This window comes from Chrysochloris asiatica, unplaced genomic scaffold (assembly GCF_000296735.1).
Source record: "Chrysochloris asiatica unplaced genomic scaffold, ChrAsi1.0 scaffold00069, whole genome shotgun sequence".
NCBI lineage: Eukaryota > Metazoa > Chordata > Mammalia > Afrosoricida > Chrysochloridae > Chrysochloris > Chrysochloris asiatica.
In genome coordinates this window covers 4,849,872-4,870,640 of record NW_006408587.1, presented here as the reverse complement: position 1 = coordinate 4,870,640, position 20,769 = coordinate 4,849,872, and the positions used below count along the sequence as shown (strand labels likewise).

At 41.2% G+C, this 20,769-nt stretch overlaps 2 protein-coding genes across 2 annotated transcripts in view; one reads left to right on the top strand and one right to left on the bottom strand.

Moving 5' to 3' along the window:
- Nucleotides 1-1,888: 1,888 nt before the first annotated feature.
- FAM206A (family with sequence similarity 206, member A) lies at nt 1,889-8,693 on the top strand. The gene is made up of 6 exons (XM_006864736.1): nt 1,889-1,976; nt 3,474-3,525; nt 4,453-4,582; nt 8,255-8,331; nt 8,410-8,479; nt 8,556-8,693. Exons 1-6 carry the CDS (start codon nt 1,889-1,891, stop codon nt 8,691-8,693), a joined length of 555 nt encoding a protein of 184 aa, XP_006864798.1.
- Nucleotides 8,694-13,206: 4,513 nt separating this feature from the next.
- Nucleotides 13,207-20,769, bottom strand: part of CTNNAL1 (catenin (cadherin-associated protein), alpha-like 1) — a 68,168-nt gene continuing 60,605 nt past the window's right edge. The window contains exons 13-19 of the mRNA XM_006864735.1: nt 19,119-19,169; nt 18,875-19,029; nt 15,708-15,756; nt 14,486-14,542; nt 14,229-14,342; nt 13,391-13,483; nt 13,207-13,263 (exon numbers count right to left, since the gene is read on the bottom strand). Of these exons, the coding sequence (XP_006864797.1) occupies nt 13,207-13,263; nt 13,391-13,483; nt 14,229-14,342; nt 14,486-14,542; nt 15,708-15,756; nt 18,875-19,029; nt 19,119-19,169 (576 nt within the window). The remainder of the gene's footprint in view (nt 13,264-13,390; nt 13,484-14,228; nt 14,343-14,485; nt 14,543-15,707; nt 15,757-18,874; nt 19,030-19,118; nt 19,170-20,769) is intronic.

Here is a 20,769-nt window from a genome sequence, read left to right as displayed (position 1 = left end):
CCTTTAGGTTAGCAGCTCAATGCTGCTCCACTCGGACTCCTTAGCAAATAACCAAATAGCCACCCTATATGTATAGGGTTTCTGAAACTGTTAATCTTTACTCTATAGCCTGCAGAGAGACTGGTAGGTTAGGATCACCGACCTTGCAGTTAATAGTCTAATGTCGATCCCACAATGCCATCACGGTTCCTTGAGCAAAAGATAGTTCGCTCATTTGGGGGCATGAAATTACATCTACTCTTTCTATTCTCCATGCTGAAAATGTATTTTCGTTTTCAAGTTTCCAAACACGCAACGTCATTTAAGAACGGATCTTTCTCAAATCACAGAAGCAAAATGGCGGATAGTCTGTGGACGCGACATTCCATCTGTGGATTAATGCGCTGGACAGCAAAGTCGGTGTGAACTGTTAAGAGTGGCGGCTCAAGCTCACTAGTCGATATGGGTCTGAACCGACTCGACGGCACTTAACAACAACAACAATATGAGTCGGAATCCACTCGATGGCACAAACAACAACCACTTTATTCATCTACCATATTCAACTACTCACTGTTTGCCTTTATGCTTTCAACATACAGTTCGGATCCTTGACTCAGTACTTAATCCTCCAACCTGGTGTGTGATTTCTAATAAACAAGGCCTGAGCACTTGCTAAGTGCAAGGATCTAAAGATATGAGGACTCCAAGTCGCTGCATGCCGTCGGAGATCGCAGGGAAGCCACATCCACAAAAAGGTCCCTGATACAAGAAGGGTCCGCAACCCAGCACCCGAAGCTCTATAACTGCCACCTTCTACAATGGATTAACGCATTTGCTTCGCTTTCAGCGGTAATGTCTATCCCGTGTAAGGAATCCGGAGGCTGGGTATGGGTGCAGCTGGCAGAGCGCGTGTTTCCCTGGCCCAAGCCCCCGGATGGCGGCGGGTGGAGCCCTGGACAAGCCTACAGAGAGAACGTAGGCTCCAGGAAGGTGCTTCACGCTGGATCAACACCTTATTCCACTCACAGACCCTCAGCAAGCACAAGTTCGACGCTCGGGAGTGACCTTCATCAGGGCGCCCCCGGACGAGCAAGACTCTGGTCCCCTGCCCCCAAACCTGGACGGGTCATGGGACGCTCACCTGCGTGGCGCTCTAAGGACTTAGCCTCCCTGGCCACGCGCAGGCTGCCACAGGAGTCCACCAGAAATGCGCACGCGCCTTGCTCAGTGCGTGGCTTCGGACCTCTCAGGGCGTTCACTGGGCCTTCCGCCACCAGGCAACCGTGCTCCGAAGTTAGCCCTGGGACCTGTGGCTGAAACGAGGCGGGGGCGGCCAGTGCAACAGAGACGTGACCCTGCCCGGCTAGACACGCGCCGTCGCCTCAGGCGCTGACGTCAGCAAGACAGAGGAGGCGTGACTGGAGAAGAGATGGCCCCAAAACACTGCTCTCAGTGCTGGGCCTTCCTTCTCTGTTGTTCTGCAAAAGCAGAAGCACAGGAGCTGCTTTAGTTGCTCACCCCGGATCCCTTCATCTCTCTCACCCTACTGTATTTGACCCTTGCTTTGAGCTTGGTTAAACAGTAAGCTGCTAACCTAAAAGTCTGAGGTTCAAACCCACCAGCTCTTAAGGAAAAAGATAAGGAAGCTGTTTGCTTCCTTAAAGATTTACCGTCTCGGAAACCCTATGAGGCAGTTCTGCTCCGTGTAATAGGTTCTCTAAGAATCGGGATCACTCCACGCTAGTGGATTTCAAAATATAGTAATTCACACGGTAGGCGGAGCCTGCATGCCAGGAGTGCAGTACGCTTGCGCACGACGCAGGTCGCACCGGAAGGACGCTAACATGGGGTCTTCAAGGAGGAAGTGTTCTCTACGGAGGGCGGGGTAGCCACGCTGGAGGTCGCTATGGCTACTGAGCTAGCGACCGCCGAATTGTCCGCACCAACCGCACCGTCTCTAGTGGATCGTTACTTCACTCGCTGGTACAAAGCAGGTAAGTGAGGAGGCATTCCTGCCTGCTGAAGCCCTCTGCTTGGGATTGACGCTATGGGCACTCTAGTGCAAACAATCTACCCGCGCTTCCCTCAGAAGGAACTTGACCTCTCCGTTCCCTTCTAGGCCAGGGGAATAGTATTTGCAAAAACGAGTAATATTGCAGAAGACATTTTAGGGCTGGCATGTGCAGTGCGAGTTCGAGGGTGGGTTGCTACTAAGAAGATGTCCGCGAGTTATGCAAAGATTACAATGGTCTTTGAGCGCCTTGTAGATTTGGAGTTTTAGCACTTTCCTGATCCCATAAGCCATGGACATATATATTAACGAAGGTAAATCATCACGTCGTAGTAACTAAGAGGCAGTAGGGACGGAAAGATGGAATCTAGTTTTACTTAAGCCCCATTCACCACTTCTAGGTAACGTGTACCGTTTTGTGTACCAGTGTCTGGTGACAAAGCTAGAGACCCTCCTTTCACTCTGATTCAGGGATAATCTTGGTAAGTGCCATGGAGTTGATTCCGACTCACAGCGACCCTGTATAAGCTCTCCAGGAGTGTCTCAGCTTGAACCCCCGACTTTGCAGTTCAAACCGACTTTGCAGTCCAGGGCATTAACCCACACTGCCTCACCAATTATGTGAGGATAAAGCAGGCTGGAACAAGGAATTAATCACCTTAACTTTAAATGAGTCTGGGCCAGGTTCTTTTAGGTAGCTTATAGGAAACCTATTCGTGTTTCTTCTTTTTCTGAAGTTTGTATTGTGAATTGAGTGATAGTTTACATGGGAGAACATCAGTTTTATACTCAGTTTCATTGCAGTGATTAGTCTCTGTGCATCATCATTCAACGGTATATTTGCTTCTATTTCCTCTGTTGTTTTTGTTTTGTTTGATGTATACCAAAACACTCAGGAATATATAATTATTTAAACCACCAAAGGGTACATTCATGCAAGCTTGCCTCCTGGCCACCAGCTCACAGCCTTCCTCTTTCCATGAGTCTGGATTCATCAGCTGCTCTACCTCTCCATGTTATCATATCTGGTGTCACTGCTTCTTTGGATAGGGTGCCACATTCCCCGTGTTTCATTTTTGAGTTATGAAAAGATGAACAACCCCCTGCCATCCAGTATATTCTAAATCCTAGTGACCCCGTGGGCTATAAAGCTTTACAGGAGCCTCATCTCTCTCAGAGCAATGGGTGAGTTTGAACTACTGATCTTGCAGTTAGCAATCTAGTGCTCATCCTACAGTGAGATCAGCGCTCCTTGAAGGAATACCAATGGCCAAATATGCCCAATCCTCTAATTCTAATTCTCTGAACTGAAGAAGCCTCCTACTGTCTATGCACCTGCAAAATGTCTAGAAAATGTGATTTTAACTGAAAATTACTGTTGCTGATTTTGAGTGTGTGTATAGACACATATCTACAACAGCCTCAAAAAGAGAATAGTAAATATTTATTCAGCAACCAATAGACTCAATTCTTCTTCTAGATGTCAAAGGAAAACCCTGTGAGGACCATTGTATACTGCAACACTCTAACCGGTAAGCAGATTGGGAATTTAAAATGACTAAGACCTTACATTAGTTTTAAATTTTTTCCTGGTATTGTTGCTTGGTATGACCTTGGATTGAACAGATGTCCATTAAATGATTATGTCCACTGTGTTGAAATGGTATTACTTACTGGAATTTGGTTGGCAAGAATTAATCTTTCACTGCCTAGTGACTCAAAACAAATAAGCCTGGTTACCCAAATGACGTAGTGGAAGAGCATAGCCTCAGTCAGCTACTATTGAAATAGCCAGCCTGTGCTCACCACTGAATTGCCAGAGCCCGGAGAGTGCTGAACTAAGAGCTTACGTTGTAGCCTGTCTATGCAGACATGGCGGGGTGCTCTCCCTTCTACACTAGTACCACCAAAAGGCCTCTGGTGTGGGGCTGTAGGGTAAGCACTAGAGTGCTTAACCATAAGCTTAGCTGTTCAAATCTACCAGTCACTCCTCAGAAACCCTGTACAAGGCTCTTACGAGTTGGAAGCGGCTCCATGACACTAACACAGCACTGTCCTGGGGAGGAAATTCAATATTCTCTTTTGCTAATGTATTCCATATTCTACTCTGGCAGCATAGTGGTTATGAATCGGGCTTTGAGCCTCAAGGTCAGCAGTTCAAAACTACCAGCGGGTCCGCGGGAGAAAGATGAGGCGGTCTGCTCCCGTAAAGATTTACAGCCTCGGAAACCCTGGGTAGGCTCGCTATGAGTCAGAACTGACTTCACAGCACATAACAACAACAACAGTATTCCATATTCTACCGTTACATCCCAAAAATAGCTGAAGGAGAATGAGGGAAAACATAGTTTGACTAAACAACTATCAGTTCAGATATTCTTATGAAGGTAGGACTACTGTGTTACAGGAGGAAGAATTATGCCAAGCAATAACACAGGATCAATTTTTGCTCCTTGTAGGATATGTGTCATCACCTTGGCAGGATCCCATCCTGTTCTTCAGAGTGGAAAAACAATTAAAAGCATTTCCTATCAGATCAGTACCAACTGTAGCAGACTCCAGAACAAGGTCTCTGGGAAATTTAAGAGGGTATGTTCCTATAATTCTGTGATTATCTACTTATGTCTTCTACATACGTGGTAAAGATAGATCCAGTCGTGATATCCGGTCTTGTATACACTGCATCCTTCCTTGGCCATTTGAGGTGCTAATTTTAAGTATACTTAAACTTGAAATAAATTCCTAGACCAAAAACCTGAGATACTTCAGGAGGTACAGTGTCTGTCTTGTTAGGGGGCATCTGTACCACTATCTGTTTTATTCCCACAAGGCCAGGGGAGGGAAGATAAGGCATTTGAAAGGATTATGCTAATACCAACATAAGATGTTTGGTCCCTTCTAGTTTTTAAGTCTTACCAATTTGATTATTAAAACAGTTTTATCTCAAGTTTTATAAATTTTAGCTGACCGCTATTTTTTTTAAGTTTTTATTGTGAATTATGTGATAGTTTACATGGGAGAACGTTAGCTTTACATTCATTCTGTCTTACTTCGTTTCATTGCACTGATTACAATTTCCTGCATGCATCATCAAACACCCCGCACGCCTGCCCCCCGGCCATCAGCACATCACCCTTCTCCCTCCCTGAGTCTAAAGTCCCCAGCTGCTCCATCTGTCCACATCATCATTTCTGCCTCCGTCTCTGGCATCACTACTTCTCTGGATAGGGTCCCACACTTTGCTTTTCTCCCTTGATGGTTCCACCGCCCTTTGCTCCTGAACTGCTCCTGAATCAATCACTCCCCTCCTTTTGTTACAAAATATCTACCTTTACCTTTACAACAAACACTCACAGTCAGTCCTGATAGCAATCATTCCCTATTGAACCACAAGAGTCTTATCCCCATTTCCTCTCATCAGCCCCATCCAGACAGGTTGGAAACCACTCAGTGCAGATTCTACCTTCCCCGCACCCTCTGGAACTAGGTTCCCTATTGAAAGCTTGTAAGCCAGTCACTTCTTGCCTTTGTAGCCCCCCATTTTGAGTAGCCAGTGTCTTAAGTTGCCCATCTTTATTGACCCTGTGTACCAAGGGATGGGAATGATCCTTGCTGTAAAGATTTGTTCCCTCCTTTGACCTACTGCATCAACAAGCATAGGTCAAGTTCATCAAATTGTAGCAGATTACTCTTTTATTCCTCTTCTTTCTTCCTCTAGTTGAGTACTGATCATCCAGCCATTGAAGCCAGGTCACATGGGTACTGTCTGCAAGTATGGGTGTTACTGTGCATCTTCCCTCACTTCATATCAGCTAGGTACTTCACTCTGGTCCTGTGTGTGACCAGCTATTCTTTACCCTTGATTTTCACATGTAAATTTTAAACAAATATTTGTTAAGTGCCATTGAGTCAGTTCTGAACCATAGCAACACCATATAGGGTGTCTAAAGAGTGACTGGTGAGTTTGAACCACCAACCTTGCAGTTCAAACTGACTTTGCATTCCAGCGCATTAACACACAGCACCACACCAGGACTCCACGCACATACATATACATATTGCTGTCGTTTAGTGCCCTCGAGTTGGTTCCAACTCCTAGGGACCCTGTATAAGGTTTCCGAGGAGCAGCTGGTGAGTTTGATATGTATATCGCCACACTAGGAGTCTATATATATATGTATTCTGGTATTGTAGTAAAAACAAAATCAACCTGAGAAAAGAAACAGTATTTGCTCTTTACCATTTTTCCATTTCTAAGTCATTGCCAATTGTTTACAATCTTCCCACAGAACTCAGTGTACATGTCCTCTCTGCCTTCTACAATTCTAAGCAAACCAGACATAGTTTGTTAAAAGAGGGTATCACAGCAAGGGAAATTTAGTAACATGCCAAAGAATCTTAAACTTGGCAAACTTTCTATGGATGGTACAGGTCCTTCATTTATTGAATCCAACTTGACTCAAAGGCACTTAACAAGGTCAGGAGTCAATTATTTTTGGAGGCTTTTGTTCTTATTCCCCTTTGTAGACCTGAAGTCCCCTAGTAATTGTCAGATAGATGATAGATAGATAGATAGATAGATGATAGATAGATAGATAGATAGATAGATAGATAGATAGATAGATAGATAGATAATCAATATATAGTAGTTGTTATGTGCTGGCGAGTCGGTTCCAACCCATAGCGAACCTGTATAGGATTTCCAAGGAGCAGCTAGTGAGCCTGAATCACCAACCTTGCAGTTCAAACGGCTTTGCAGTCTGGCGCATTAACCCACAGCACCACACCAGAACTCCATATATATATGATTAATTTATACATGTGTATATATATTTATATATAATTGATTTTTCCTCCCTCAGGAGACAAGTAAATGAAAAGCATGTACTTTTCATAACATACAAATACTACAAATTACAATAAATTAGTGCATGTGAAATTTCTGTGAGAAATCTATCTAAAGTAATAACTGTTTTATTTCTAAACAACACAGGAACCTGCATGTTGAACCCACTACAGATAAATTCAGTCTTACTACACAGCTGTACTGCCAATCCTTTATTGTCCCCAAAGGAGCTGATAAAAAGGGGTCAAAGTGCATCTGCTGCTTTGTCGCAGACCAGTTGTGGAAAAGTCCTCTGAGACAAATATCCTACCTCCTTCCAAAAGAAGGGAACGGTGCTTCCTCTAGTATTTTGAAATCATGTTGGCGGAGGAGTGAAGCCAATGTGGTACTATCTAAATGCTATCTAATAAGTGTTTTGAGTGGTAAAGAAAGAAGCATCCAGCATCTTGACATGAAATGCCTGCATTCACTGCTTGAAAGATTCCAGGGAAAAAGGCAATGAATGTGAGACCCCTGCACTAGTTTCCCATGAGCTTCCTTGTAGATGACTGTCAGAACTTCCCAAATACACCCATGTAGTGGAGGACATGAACAAGCATCCATGCTGTTTACTGTTCTAACAAACACTCGTGTCAGTGTGCAGTATTGACTTCCACACTATAGCGTCATGGGCAGTGTTTATATTTTACTACTTAAACACTTTTCTGTTTTCCAGATTTGCCTTGTACTTTGTTTTAAATCAGAAAAACCTTCAGAAACTCTTCATGATTGACGGCGATAACATTCCTTTAACTCTTAAAATTCTGATCTAAAAATAAGGCAGGAATCTTAATGAAACTAGCTTCATACAAGATTGCTGTCATGCTCTGTCACATCAAATTAATATAGTATTGCTTATGGATGAAGTTGGAGTCCTGGTGTGGCACTGTGGGTTAATGTGCTGGACTGCAGTCATTTGAACTGCAAGGTCGGAGGTTCAAGCTCGCCAGCCACTCCTCAGAAACCCTGTACAGGGTCGCTGTGGGTTGGAACTGACTCAACAGCACTTAACAACAAACAACAGCAATAGATGAAGTTTCCTGACTTTTGGAATCCTTACACCTGGCTGTGTGGTGTTTTTCAATCCCAGTTGGTATGTTTCTAGCCTGTTACTAAACTACTTAGGAAGACAGTGTGTTTCTAGGCTATTGCTCTGGGGGGACAATCACTAGACAATCACTTTTCCCGAGAGCCTAGTATGTTGTCAGCACGTAGCAGGCACCCATGGTATCAATGTTTGCACAATTGAAGTGTTTTATGTACTTGTACCATTTTTTTAAAAAATACCATTTCCAGGACAAGTGTTAAAGCTGTTGCAACTCTAAGGATTGCCAAAAGTGTACATCACTTAACTCTCCCTTTCTTTAATTACATAGGGGGCCCAGTTTCTGACAGAACTGGCACCTCTGTGTAAGATTTACTGCTCAGACGGAGAAGAATACACCATATCTAGGTGAGTTACTTACTTTCTAACTACAAATATGAGAAAAAGGGATATTTTTCTCAAAAATATCAATTTGTTTTTGAATAGCTGTGTGAGAGGACGGTTGATGGAAGTGAATGAAAACATTCTCCATAAGCCATCTATTCTTCAAGAGAAGGTAAGGAAGATTACATCCATACCGCCTATGTGATTTTTTAATCATTTGATAGTGTTACACATTGTTTCCTTTCCAGCCATCCACTGAAGGCTACATTGCAGTTGTGTTGCCCAAATTTGAAGAAAGTAAGAGTATAACAGAAGGGTTATTAACACAAAAGCAGTATGAAGAAGTCGTAGTGAAACGCATTCCTGCCGCAGCAGCTACATCATGAGGCTTGCTTTGGAGACAGAGCAGCACGGAGTCTCATCCATCCTCCTGTGGACTAAACAATCAGGACCCTAGAGAAGAACTAGCTATCCGCAGGGGAGGCCTGAGCCTTCGCTTACCCTCATGTTCCGTTACTGGATATCTAACAAGCCTTGGTTCACACCTTTCATGTGTCACCTCCCAGTCTCCCCTGCCAGTGTTCGAATTCCTCTTTGGCTTCTCTTCCTAACACTGGCAAGCAAGAAGTGCTTTTTGAATTCTTTTTACTCTTCAATGCACTTGTAGGAAAATTTAGAAAATATAAAAGTTTTAAGTTGTGGCTGTTGTTGTTAAGTGTTGTCTAGTCGTTTCTGACTCATTGTGACCCCATTCAGGGCTTTCAAAGAGCAACTGGTGGGTTTGAACTGCTGACCTTGCATTCCAGTGCTTCTCCTCTTAACTCCAAATCAGGATTCCAAAAGTAACAAAGTGAAAATCATTTATCCATCATCCTAGAGAGTCCGTAAATATTCCAAGTTCATGGAAAAGTGGAATTAAAAAATAATGGAATTAGTTTTCTACAACTTTTCGAAGCCCCCATACTAGATTTTGACATATTTCTGCATGAATATTTCTGTTTTGCCTCCGTTTCCATCAGTTTGAGTCTAACAAACAAACTAGCGTGCCAGCCTTTCTTATTCAGTCTGCCTCTGTATGGCTCTACCAAAAAGCCTAACCCACCCCCCACCCCCACCAGGGACAGTGCCTTTTGCCTCCTCAACTCTTCGCCCTTTAGGTTGTAGAAGAGCAGCAGAGTGTAGTCTGTACCTTCTCGCCTCGAGCTGCTGGATGGTCTTCCTCTCTGAAACAGACTACTACAGGCTGTGACTTCTTAAAGAGGGACATATGAAAGGCTCTGGCAAATACAGAGGGGCTTTCCTAACGTAATGCGATGTGAAGCTGGCTACTGCAATACGGACATGATAGTCATTCAGTATCACACTGTAGCTCTGGGCCAACTAGCAAAGAAAGTGAGAATATGTTGTTCAAGGGCACAGATGTCTTTGAACAGAACAAAGGCTTTCATATCATTATTATTTAAAAGAAACCTTATAAATTAAATGGTTTGAGGGTAAGTAGTTATTTATACTGAATTTGAAAGTTGTGAATTTTTTCCTTAAGGGCTGTAACACATACATTTAAATATGCCTGTTTTTAAATAGTATACAATTATTTAATGCAGAAGAAATCACTTGCCATGTAAATGCTGTTTGGATATCACTTGCATTTTACATAAGAGAATGTTCTCTTTTTAAATATGTAAAAGTGTTTTGTAAATGAAATAAAAAATTATTTTCATTTCACAAGAAAACCTCTTGTAACTTGAATGCCAGTACGACTATCCCCAAACACACCCACAAGACAGGATACAGAGAAGTAACTCTCGAAACAGACGGTGTTGAGCTGAAAATCTAAGCTCAAACCAGCACAGTCCCCACTTCTAGTAGCACAAACAATGATGACTGAAGATCATTCATTAGACAAAGATATTGAAGATGTTAAAAGAATCACATCTACTTTATTTTATATAACATTACCTCACATTCCCCTAATTTTATTATAATTTGAAATGTTTTTATTTCAGGGACTAAGAGACATTCTTGATGATTTTTACTACTTAAAGCATTTTATAAAAGTCATTAACTAGGATGAATGCTTGGCAATTTTAGATAAGATTAATATCAATTTTTAAATTTACACTTGTAAATAAAGTATCTCTGATCCTGGGTGAATTCACTAGTTAGAACTAGCTTAGGGTACTTCACAAAGTTCAAATGGAATAGAAACGACAGTTTCCCTTCAAGGTTTTCCTCAATAAATATTGGGTAGCTAATTGTTTCAAGCTCACCAGTTGCTCCTTGGAAACCCTCTAGAGGGTTGTTAGGATAGGAACCAACAGCACTTAACAACAACAATTGGTGGTACTGTGATTCTCCAGGATCTTTTGTGACTATTGATTGTGATGACCAACCCAGATAGGGATCATTAGATAAGCTTAGGTTACTTAACTATTGACATCTGGAAACTGACATGTCCCATTGTTGTTGTTGTTGTTGTGTGCCATGGAGTCAGTTCCGACTCATAGCAACCCTGTACAGGGTTTCCGAGGCTATAAATCTTTACGGGAGCAGAACGCCTCATCTTTCTCCCGCGGAACAGCTGGTAGTTTCGAACTGCTGGCCTTGAGGTTAACCACTATACTACCAAGCTCCTTCCATTAGATTTCAAAAACAACTCCAGACCATTAGAACATGAGGGTTAGTCACAAAGTATGGCTACTAGAGTTCCAGTTCATACATTGAATGGGTTTATTCCAAACAAAACTACTTTTAAATTTGTCTCTGTGATCACTTGGTGTCTGCAGACAAATTCTGTCAGCCATACACTTGTCACAAGCCTCATTGGGACCCCTGGTGTGCTGTAGGATCAGCACTGGTCTTTGAACCACAAAGTCAGCAGTTCAAACCCACCAGCTGCTCCTCAGATACACTTTACAGAGTCGCTATGGATCGACTCCAATAGCACTTAGCAACAGTTAATGACCTTTGTAAAACTACCTTCAAAAAATGGGTTCAATCAAAAACGTGGTTTCTAAGGGGATCTGTTGGGACAGTTAAGCACAGAAAGGTCAGCTCAGAAAGTTATGGCCACTGTTTTAGGATTTTAGAGGGGTAATCTTGATAGATTTTCTCAAAGACAGGATGATCATGGGGGCTCATTATACAGGAAAAATTTTTTAATCTTGTGAATTGAGTGAAGGATTACAGTGCAGACTATCAGTTTTATATTCAACAAACCATATATATTGCTTCATTACAATGATTGAAATCCCCTCCGTGTACCATCAGTTAACTATTTTAACTCTACTCACTTTAAGCCCTGCACTCCTCCCTGAGTCTCCCGCTACATTCACCTTATACAGAAATCTTAATGAACATTAAGAGCTGTATCGGTGAGTAAAAGGCCAGGAAAGTTGCACCAAGGAATTACTTCCCATCATGTCAATACACGTGCGCATTCTTCAAGGGTAGCAAGGACTGTCCTATGAGAGTTAAACTGAGAAACTTTACCCTACCCACCCTACAGCCCTGATCTTCCCCTTCATACTCTTTTATTCTCCAAACTCATCATAGTTAGAAGGAATACACTTTGAGTCCTGTGAGGATGCCAAAACTGCTGTTTTGAAGGCGTCCTGGTGTGGCGCTGTGGGATCATGCACCAGACTACAAAGTTGTTTGAACAGCAGGGTCAGTGGTTCAAGCTCACCAGCTGCTTCTCAGAAACCCTATATAGGGTTGATCTGGGTAGAAACTGACTCAACAGCACTTAACATCAACAAATCCAACAGTATTCTTCAGGGTGGAGGATTAGAGAAACACTGCCTTCAGAAGTATACAGACACAGAGCATGTAATAATACACATCAAGAAATAATAGCCTGACATCTTGACATTTCTGTTGAATAAAGATTTCTATGATTTTATAGCAATACTTTTTGACTTAACCTCATATAAACACCATGAAATTAGAGTTTAAATGTTAACCATAGTGTATCATATGAAGAAAAACTGTAAATCCGATCCTTCAATCAAAGTGTAGTTCCATGGTAACAAGAAAACTAAATGAGTACAGAAACATGTTTCTTTTATAATAAGCATTCCAAAACAAAACCACTTATATCACATGTATGACTAATCAGAATTTATTTTAAATAGCTTTGTAGTTCCATATCATCCAATCGACTCAATCACTTCTGAGGAAAAATTCAAAGACTAATTTTCTTAAGCCCGTCGGTAGGTTTAAGCCTGCAGCTAGTAGTATTCAGGGCCAACAAGCCAGCTGTGCTACAACTTGAGTTAAGAGAGCGCCATCTTGTGGTGAGTTCGTCCATGAGTCCGTGAAGTGAGCACCATGACCTTGCTTTGGGGACAGGAAGGCACAAGCAGCACAACAAATGTGGTACAGGAGACACCTGTTAGAGAACATGATAGCAGGGATCCTCTAACAGCAGGGAAACCCCCTAACACTTGGACAGAGGGAGCATGGAAGCGTCCACAGGCTTAAGGAAAACCCTGCATTCACCCAGACTCCTGGATCTGCTGAAAGTTCATTATATAGAACTTACAGAAAGAAAACGGTTACGGGAAAAGATGCCAAAGGTGAGCATAGTCAAAAAAGCTTCTTTGGATTAAACTGTCATTAAGACGGTTGTGATATTTGGTTTGATTTTCAAAGAACATTCTTATAGGCAATGTTTCATTTTAAAACCACACTGCAATTACAATTCTAGCAACTACCATGGCATGTATTAGTTGTCAAAAAGCTTCACAATTGGTTTCATGATAAGAATATAAAGCAAGATTTCAATATGGTTTTCTTAGTAAAGTTGCTGAAATTCTTACACAGAAGAGATCATTTTCTTTCTAGAAATGTCATTTTTGCCACATGATGTTCCAGAGATCTGACCCCAAAAGCTTCTCAAGTGTTACCATCCATGGTGTCTTTATCTGAAACTGAGGCCCATCTGTTCTCCACCTGAAGTTGGAAAGAGTTCATGTAACATTTAGTCTCGGCTTTATGAGATAAATAAACCAAAATTAAAGAGCATTATTTTCTTGTACACTGTCCTTTCATTTTTAAAAGTAACTTTAAAATAGAAAGCCCATCTCACCTTCTCCAGTAGTTTACAGCAAAGTGAGAGAAGCCGGATCAGGACAGCCATCATGGATCTCGCTTTGGTAATGCACTTGTCCACCTACAAACCAGTGTACAAACCAGGTTCCAAAAGTCATCACTTACTGAGCTTGAAAATGATAACATTTCTCCACTGTGAAAATCGATGAGGTCTCCAAAGGTCACTTAACCAACACCGATGCAGGGGTGCCCAGGTCTCAGGCCTAGTTTATAGAACCCCAGGAAGAATGGGTGGAAAACCAGCTGTTTGACTTTAAGTCCTAACAGCTTCTCAAAGCTTTCCAAATAGTGATAGCGAATTCCCTACTTTCCAAAACTTTGCATTTGTTTCATGGGCACAAGCCCAAATGCTCTAAAGCACATTATGGGAGCCCTGGCTGTGAGGGATTTATGCCGTGGTAAGCCCTGTGATTACAATACTGGTGTGGTGCTGTGGGCTAATGCACTGTTCTGCAAAGTCATTTCAGCCACAAGGTTGGTGGTTCAGGCTCACCAGCTGCTCCTTGGAAACGCTATGGGTTGGAAAGAAGTTAACAACAAGCCCTGTGATGACTTGAGAGTTAGGGTTTAGCTCAGTGCTAAAACACTAATGTGCAAAATGCTCATTTAGTTGAATCAGCTGCTCCCTGGGATCAGCATAACAAACGATTCTTAAAATCAATGCATGAGAAATAGAAATAAATTGTCCTGTGAATATTAATATTTGATTTGAAAACAGCAAAAACAAAGGGTGGCTGAAGCTAGCCTGATTAAAAACAGAAATAGTTTCTCAAGTGTCTACCTGAATAATCCACCCTCTCGCTTACCTTTAGAAACACTTTATTCGGCAGCGGTGTCTTAATTATTGTTTGCAGCTGTTGGCATAGAGGAATTAGCTTGTTTATTTCCAGGAGAAGCATAAGCTTGTCATCATCTTTCAGCTGAAATGTAATTAAAGAACTTATAACAACCCCAACAAAACTCCTCCTTTCAGACCTTATATAGCTTTTTACCTAACTAATAAATCCCCAAAGTCGATAAACATGACATCACCACCCACTCCAGACAGCTAGGTATGCAGTACCTGTTTGGAGAAGGCTTGGACACTTGACGCAAACTTTAAGCCCTCCGTGGCAAAAGCCTGGTGGGGGGGGAAAAAAAGACTGTTTCAGACATACACCCATTAATCATTTTTACATAGAATTTAAAAATCAAAACCTAAAAATAAAAAGCCTGTCACGGGGCTCCTAACCTTTGTGTCATATCTAGGGAAATACAAGAATTTCACTGTATTCAGATTTCCTGGACTGATGCAAAATGAATTACTGGAAAGGCTCTGCTGGTCTGGATACCTCCAGTTCTTCTGGGGGATTACACAGACTTATGACATTTAGCCACAGAAACTGTGCCTAGGATTCCAGAGGGCTCATGTCCTAATATGACTTCATCCCTCATCCTTCGGACATGTTGTTAGGAGGGACTACCACTAATCCTGAAGCAGAGGGTCAGTAAAGAAGAGGATGACTCCCAAGGAGGTAGGTAGATGGACAGAGTGGCAGCAGCAATGGGCTGAAACATAACAATGAGGTTGGTACAGAACCAAGTAGTGTTTGGTTCTGTTGTGCAGAGGGTTACTACTCAATGGCACCTCACAACAACAACATCTCCTAATATCCCCAATTATAAATGGGTGATGAATCTTGGAACATGAGGTCAAAAGGGAGAGAACTTACCTGCTTCCAACTAAGCAAGATGCATTTTGTCACATTTCTTAACTAGGCACCTGAGAGGGCCAATCAGATGGTACTGTAATTATTCACATATACCATACATTTTGTAATTGTAAGGAAAACAGTACGGTGAGAAATAACAGTGAAAAATAAGGTTGGACAGATAAGATGGGTATATTTTAAAAGATTATTTCAAAATGGTATACAGAATATTTTGGTGTGAGTTTGCCAGGTGAGCTCTGGTAGCATAGTGATTACGAATCAGGCTGCTAACCTCAAGGTCAGCAGCTTGAAACTACCAGCCGTTCCATGGGAGAAAGATGAGACTTTCTGCTGCTGTAAAGATTTACAGCCTCGGAAGCCCTATGCAGGGTCACTGTAAGTCGGAACTGACTCCATGGCACACAACCATCACCACCACCACCACAGATTGAATTGTTTCCCCCAAAAAATATATACTGAAGTCCTAACCACCAGTACTCATGAACATTTGTTGACAATCAATAGTTCAAATGGTTTCCCCAATAGATGAAGCTATCCCATCACTAGGTACATATCTTTATGCTTTCTTCCTACCTCTAGGTGATGAATTAAATCCTGGGAAGTTTTCAGTGGCCCCTCTCCTCTGAAATAAAATGAGTAATAAAAGATAATAAAAAAGTTATTGCCTGGAAGTTGATTTTATAGTATTAAAATTTTAGAGCATTTTCTATATTACAAGATTGACTAGACTAATCATATTGAATGGGGTCCTGTTGTGGCCTGAAGGACTAGACGGCTATCCTCAAGGTCAGATGTTCAAACCCATCAGCCACTTTTTAAAACCCTAGGAATTGGAACAGACTCGACAACATTTAAGTTATATGGAATAAAGATTTTACTTTTAACGCAACTTTAATATTTAACTATTACTTATTTTGTTGTCATAAGTACCATCGAGTCAGTTCTTACTCATTGACCCTGTATAGGGTTTCCAAGGAGCAGATGCTATGTTTGAATATACAACCTTGCAGTTCAAATTGATCTTGGAGTTCAAAGCATTATCCTGAAGTGCCAAGAGTACTTTTAATTTTATTCAAGTAAAGATATGTTAATTTTATACAGAAATTTTTTAAATGATGAGTTATACTTGTTTTACTGATCTTTTTTGACCTTTTCATTATATGAAGTGCTTCAAAAAGTTTGTTGAAAAATTCTGTTATCTTTTCATTCCATTTTTCCATGAACTTTTTGAGGCCTCCTTGAACTTCACAAATAAAATACATAAGGTTTTATATACCGTAATCAAAAGGCCTTTGTTAGACAGTGGAAAGATGATAATATCAACCAAGTCAGGAAATTCTCATCTCTAACTCTAATTTCAAACCAAGCCCTGTTGGCACAGTGGTTAAGTGCTGGCAGTTTGAACCCACTAGCCACTCCATGAAGAAAGCTGTGGTTGGCACTCTGCTACTGCAGAGAATGACTTTCTTAGAATCCATATGCAGTTTATCTAATTTGTCCAGTCGGGTCATGATGAGTCAGAATCGACTCGAAGGCATTCAACGGTGACACAGTTTTAATTTCAACTCTGGTAATAATGCAATTGTCTAACCTTGATGGTGTCGGTCACCTAGGCTTCGACTATGAATATATAAAGTAATTATAGTAGTAATTTTACTATCATTCTCACGAGAAGAATGGGTAATAGCACACTAAAAATGACCAAGAATAATTCAATGAAATGTAAATTGCAAGTAAAAGTAAACTACAGTAAGTCCCCATGTTATGAACCACCACCTTAGTGACAACTTCTGCTTGCCCTAGGTAAATCTGCTCTCACTTTACCCAGTTCCTGTTGTTGTTGTTAAGTGCTGCTGAGTCCATTCTGACTCAGAGACTCTGTATAGGGTTTCTGAGAAGCAGTTGGTAGGTATGAACAGCCAACCTTGTGGTTAGTAGCTCATGGCTAATCCCCCTATTTGCAACAAATTCCTCATCACCATCATCTCCACTTGCTACACATGCAGTTTTTTTGACTAAAAAAGCTTCAAGCCTTTTCTTCCTCTGAAGTAAGGCTGAATAAGAACTGCATGTATGTGTTCTGACATAGCTACAAATTCCACTTAGAGACTTACTGACACACTTAGGAACAGATCTCTTTTATGACCCAGGAACTACCAACAGAATGCATTAGGAAAAGAAATGAAAAAAGAAAAGTGCATGAACCAGAAGATCTAGAATCTAGGAGCAACAAATCCTGCCTCTTAGTTGCTATGAAACTTAAACATCATTTCTGCCTTCTCCTTCAAGAATTATCCATCTAGAACAAACAGAAGACATCAGCAGCCAGGAAATGAAGCCTGATATTCAGGGGTGGCTTCAGTCCAAAGCCTCGTCTTCCTTCCACCTGAAGGAATGTCCACTAGCCAAACACCCATACTGCTCTCTCTGCTCCTCACTTACTCCAGCCCAGACAGGGTAGGCACTTACCTTTTCAGATTTTTTGGTGACTTTGAAATAAGAAATTGGACATGGCAGCCCTCTTGTCTCCTTTTTCTCATGGAGGTAAAGCTGTCTTTGGGAGATACCTGCTTTTCCAGATGTTTTCTAGAGAGATTCTGCCCCCATGGGTGAAATAACACTTCTCATCCTAGGTCATTGTCTGTGGATATCAACTACATTCTCCAATATGAGCTTTATCAATTACAAATGCTACTGGCCCCCAAATGCCTTATTCTTTGACTTATTTTTCAGTTTGTTCAGAAGTTGGGTGGACAGGGGTGCAATGTGTTGAGTCCTAAAGCCTACAACATCTACTTTAAGTCGTTAGGCCAAAGGAATGCCATAGCAGAACAATGCAACAAGGTGTGACTTGCTGCTGGTAATCTTTTCAAAATCAGAATGATTAAGAGAGGGGGCAAAAACCAAGGAACATGAAATATTTTGCAGGCTTCTAATACTGGAAAAGGTCAATTTCAGGGAATGAACAAAAAATCAGAAGTCACTCCTTGAGAAAATTTGAGAGTAGATTACTGTACAGATAAGATCTAGCAATGTGGAATTATTATACTATATATATGTTGTTCTGAGGAACAGGTGGTGAGTTTGAAGTGCCAACCTTGTTGTTCAGTGCTTATCCTACAGTGCCACACCATATGTATAGACTAATAGAGGACCCTAATGTGATCACCACTGACCAGCCAGGCATTTGATTGAGACCCTTCTAATATGGACAAGGCCGAGAATGTAGGTCAGGTAATAATAAAGTTAGGAAAATTCTCTGCTATGTAAGGAAGCTAATTCAGGGAGACTTGGCACCCTAGAGGTCTCCAGTGGTAGACCTCAAAACTCTATCATTTGATGTGTGTTTAACCAATCGCTTGTATAACGATGTAACAGTCATGTTTTCTTAAACTTATTGGTGCAGCCTGGGAGAGAAAACTGATACATAGGATGACAAACTTATTTCAAAATGATGGGAAAATGGGCACAAACCTAGAAGAGGATCCCTTGTAAAATTAAATTCTTTGTTATTTAATTAATCAAATAATTGTCATTCTAACCACCCATATTAGATTAGTAATGAAACAAACCATTTGGTCTACCCAGAAACCCTCAGTTGTCAGAAGAACTACTTTGTGTCTCTACCATATATTTGATACTTACTTTAATCTATCAGCCATTTAACATAGCATTTTTTTTCTTTATACCAGATATTATCATAGTTACTAAAAAAAAATTCAAAATGTAACTATATTTACCTAGTAAATAAATAAAGAGAATAGGCCATACTGGACATGCTCCGTCCATATCGAACAATCTCATTCTCTGGATCTTCCCACTTGTCAATTTCACAGTCTGCATCGGAGGTGAGCAAACCCAGCTTAAGGCCAAGCTTTGCTATCTTGGCTTGCTCCTACAAAGCATATATTTTAATTATAGTAACTGTGCCATTATTGATTTAAAAGGAGTATTAGATATAAGATATAAAGGAGAAAGTCTTACCTCACCATCAGGTTTGTCTGAGTTTAATGACTTCAGGTTAGCATTATTCTTCTGTGATAATAAAAAAGGTGAAGAGATCTTAAAAAGCAGTACATTTAATTGTAAGGAAACAGAACACTAACAGAAAGCATAACACAGTACCTGCAATGAAATTTCAAAAATTTGAATTCAAACATTTACAACAGATAAACTATCCTGGTGTGGCACTGTGGGATAAAGCACTGGGCCCCAAGACCCATTTGAACCACAAGGTCGGCAGTTCAAACTCACCGGTTGTTCCTTGGTAACCTTATACGGAGTTATGAGTCAGAATCGACTCGATGGCACTTAACAACAACAACAAAACTATATTAAGTAGTTTAAATTAAATAACAAATTATAAATACTCTCTCTTAGTAAGCCAGTTTGGGAGTGCATTAGCTCCATAGTATAAGCACTGGATTGTGAACCACAAGGTCAGCAGTTCAAGTCCACCAGCTACTCTGGGAGAGAAAGATAAAGCTTTCTACTCCCGTATACATTTACAGCCTCAAAAACCTGACACAGGATCGCTGTAAGTCAGAACCAACTCAAACTCACTTAACAAGCAATAAGTATGCCACTTCGGCTTTGAACAGGTATTTGGTTTGAAAGCTGGGTCCAGGAAAAACAGGCCAGCATTGTCTTGTCCTCTAAATTGGGACCCTTTGTGTTTGAATTTTTTTTTTTAAATGGGTCTTCAGGGGCCTGTAGGTTTCTTTTGCAATATTGGAGTGCAGTTACTGTGTCCCCAAAGCTTCCCTAACCTTCTGTTGCAATACAATTATAATGTTGGGATTATTCTTATGAAATGGTATATTAAATTAGCCACTATGTGTAGTTTTCCATGATTCTCATGTTATGATTCTAGAATTCAATTCCTTTAACCATTTTATCTCTGGAGGGATAAATTTCAGCACCCGGTTTCACTGACAGGAGCCCGAGTAGCACAATGGTTACGTACTCAACCGCTACTCAAAAGGTTAGCAGTTAGAAACACCAGTGGCTCCACGGGAGAGATTTAGCAATCTGCTCCTGTAAAGACTCCAACCTAGGAAATCCTATGGTAAGGTTCCGTTCTGACCTATAGGGTCACTCTGAGCTGGAACTGACAGCACACAGCTATAGATTCCCAATTCCTAATCCCATACCCCGAGTTGTATGGGAGATTACACTTCGAATTTAGGATTTAATACATGAACCAACACGTTTGATGTTCCCCAAGTCATAAAAGAGCAAATTTGTTTTTAAGTAAGTATCTAGAGCTCAGAATAAATACTTCCCCCAGAAGGGGAGAAAATATTCTACACCAGTATTAGATTAGCAGGCTGGCCCGCAGACACTTGTTAAATTTTAGAATAGAACTAGCACAGGTTCTACCACTAACATTACCAACGTTTTTGTGAAAAATACATCCAGAAGTTGTCTAGAAAAGATGACAGCCATGAAAACTCTGCGGGGACAGCCTTACTCTGTCTTCTAGGGTCACTACAAGTGCAAATCAACTTAATGGCAACGGGTTTATGGAATTTTCACGGAAGCAAACTGCCACATCTTTCTCCTGTGAGCTCACACTACAGCACCACCGGGGTTCCTTCACACAAAGTCTAAATGGCAATACAACAGACCACTC

What these genes read in the sequence shown, in the direction of transcription:
- FAM206A (XM_006864736.1), top strand. Translation starts at nt 1,889, where the DNA reads ATGGCTACTGAGCTAGCGACCGCCGAATTGTCCGCACCAACCGCACCG. An exon ending in ATACTGCAACACTCTAACCG is followed by an intron (nt 3,526 to 4,452) that starts GTAAGCAGATTG and finishes TGCTCCTTGTAG; the next exon opens with GATATGTGTCATCACCTTGG. An exon ending in GAAGAATACACCATATCTAG is followed by an intron (nt 8,332 to 8,409) that starts GTGAGTTACTTA and finishes GTTTTTGAATAG; the next exon opens with CTGTGTGAGAGGACGGTTGA.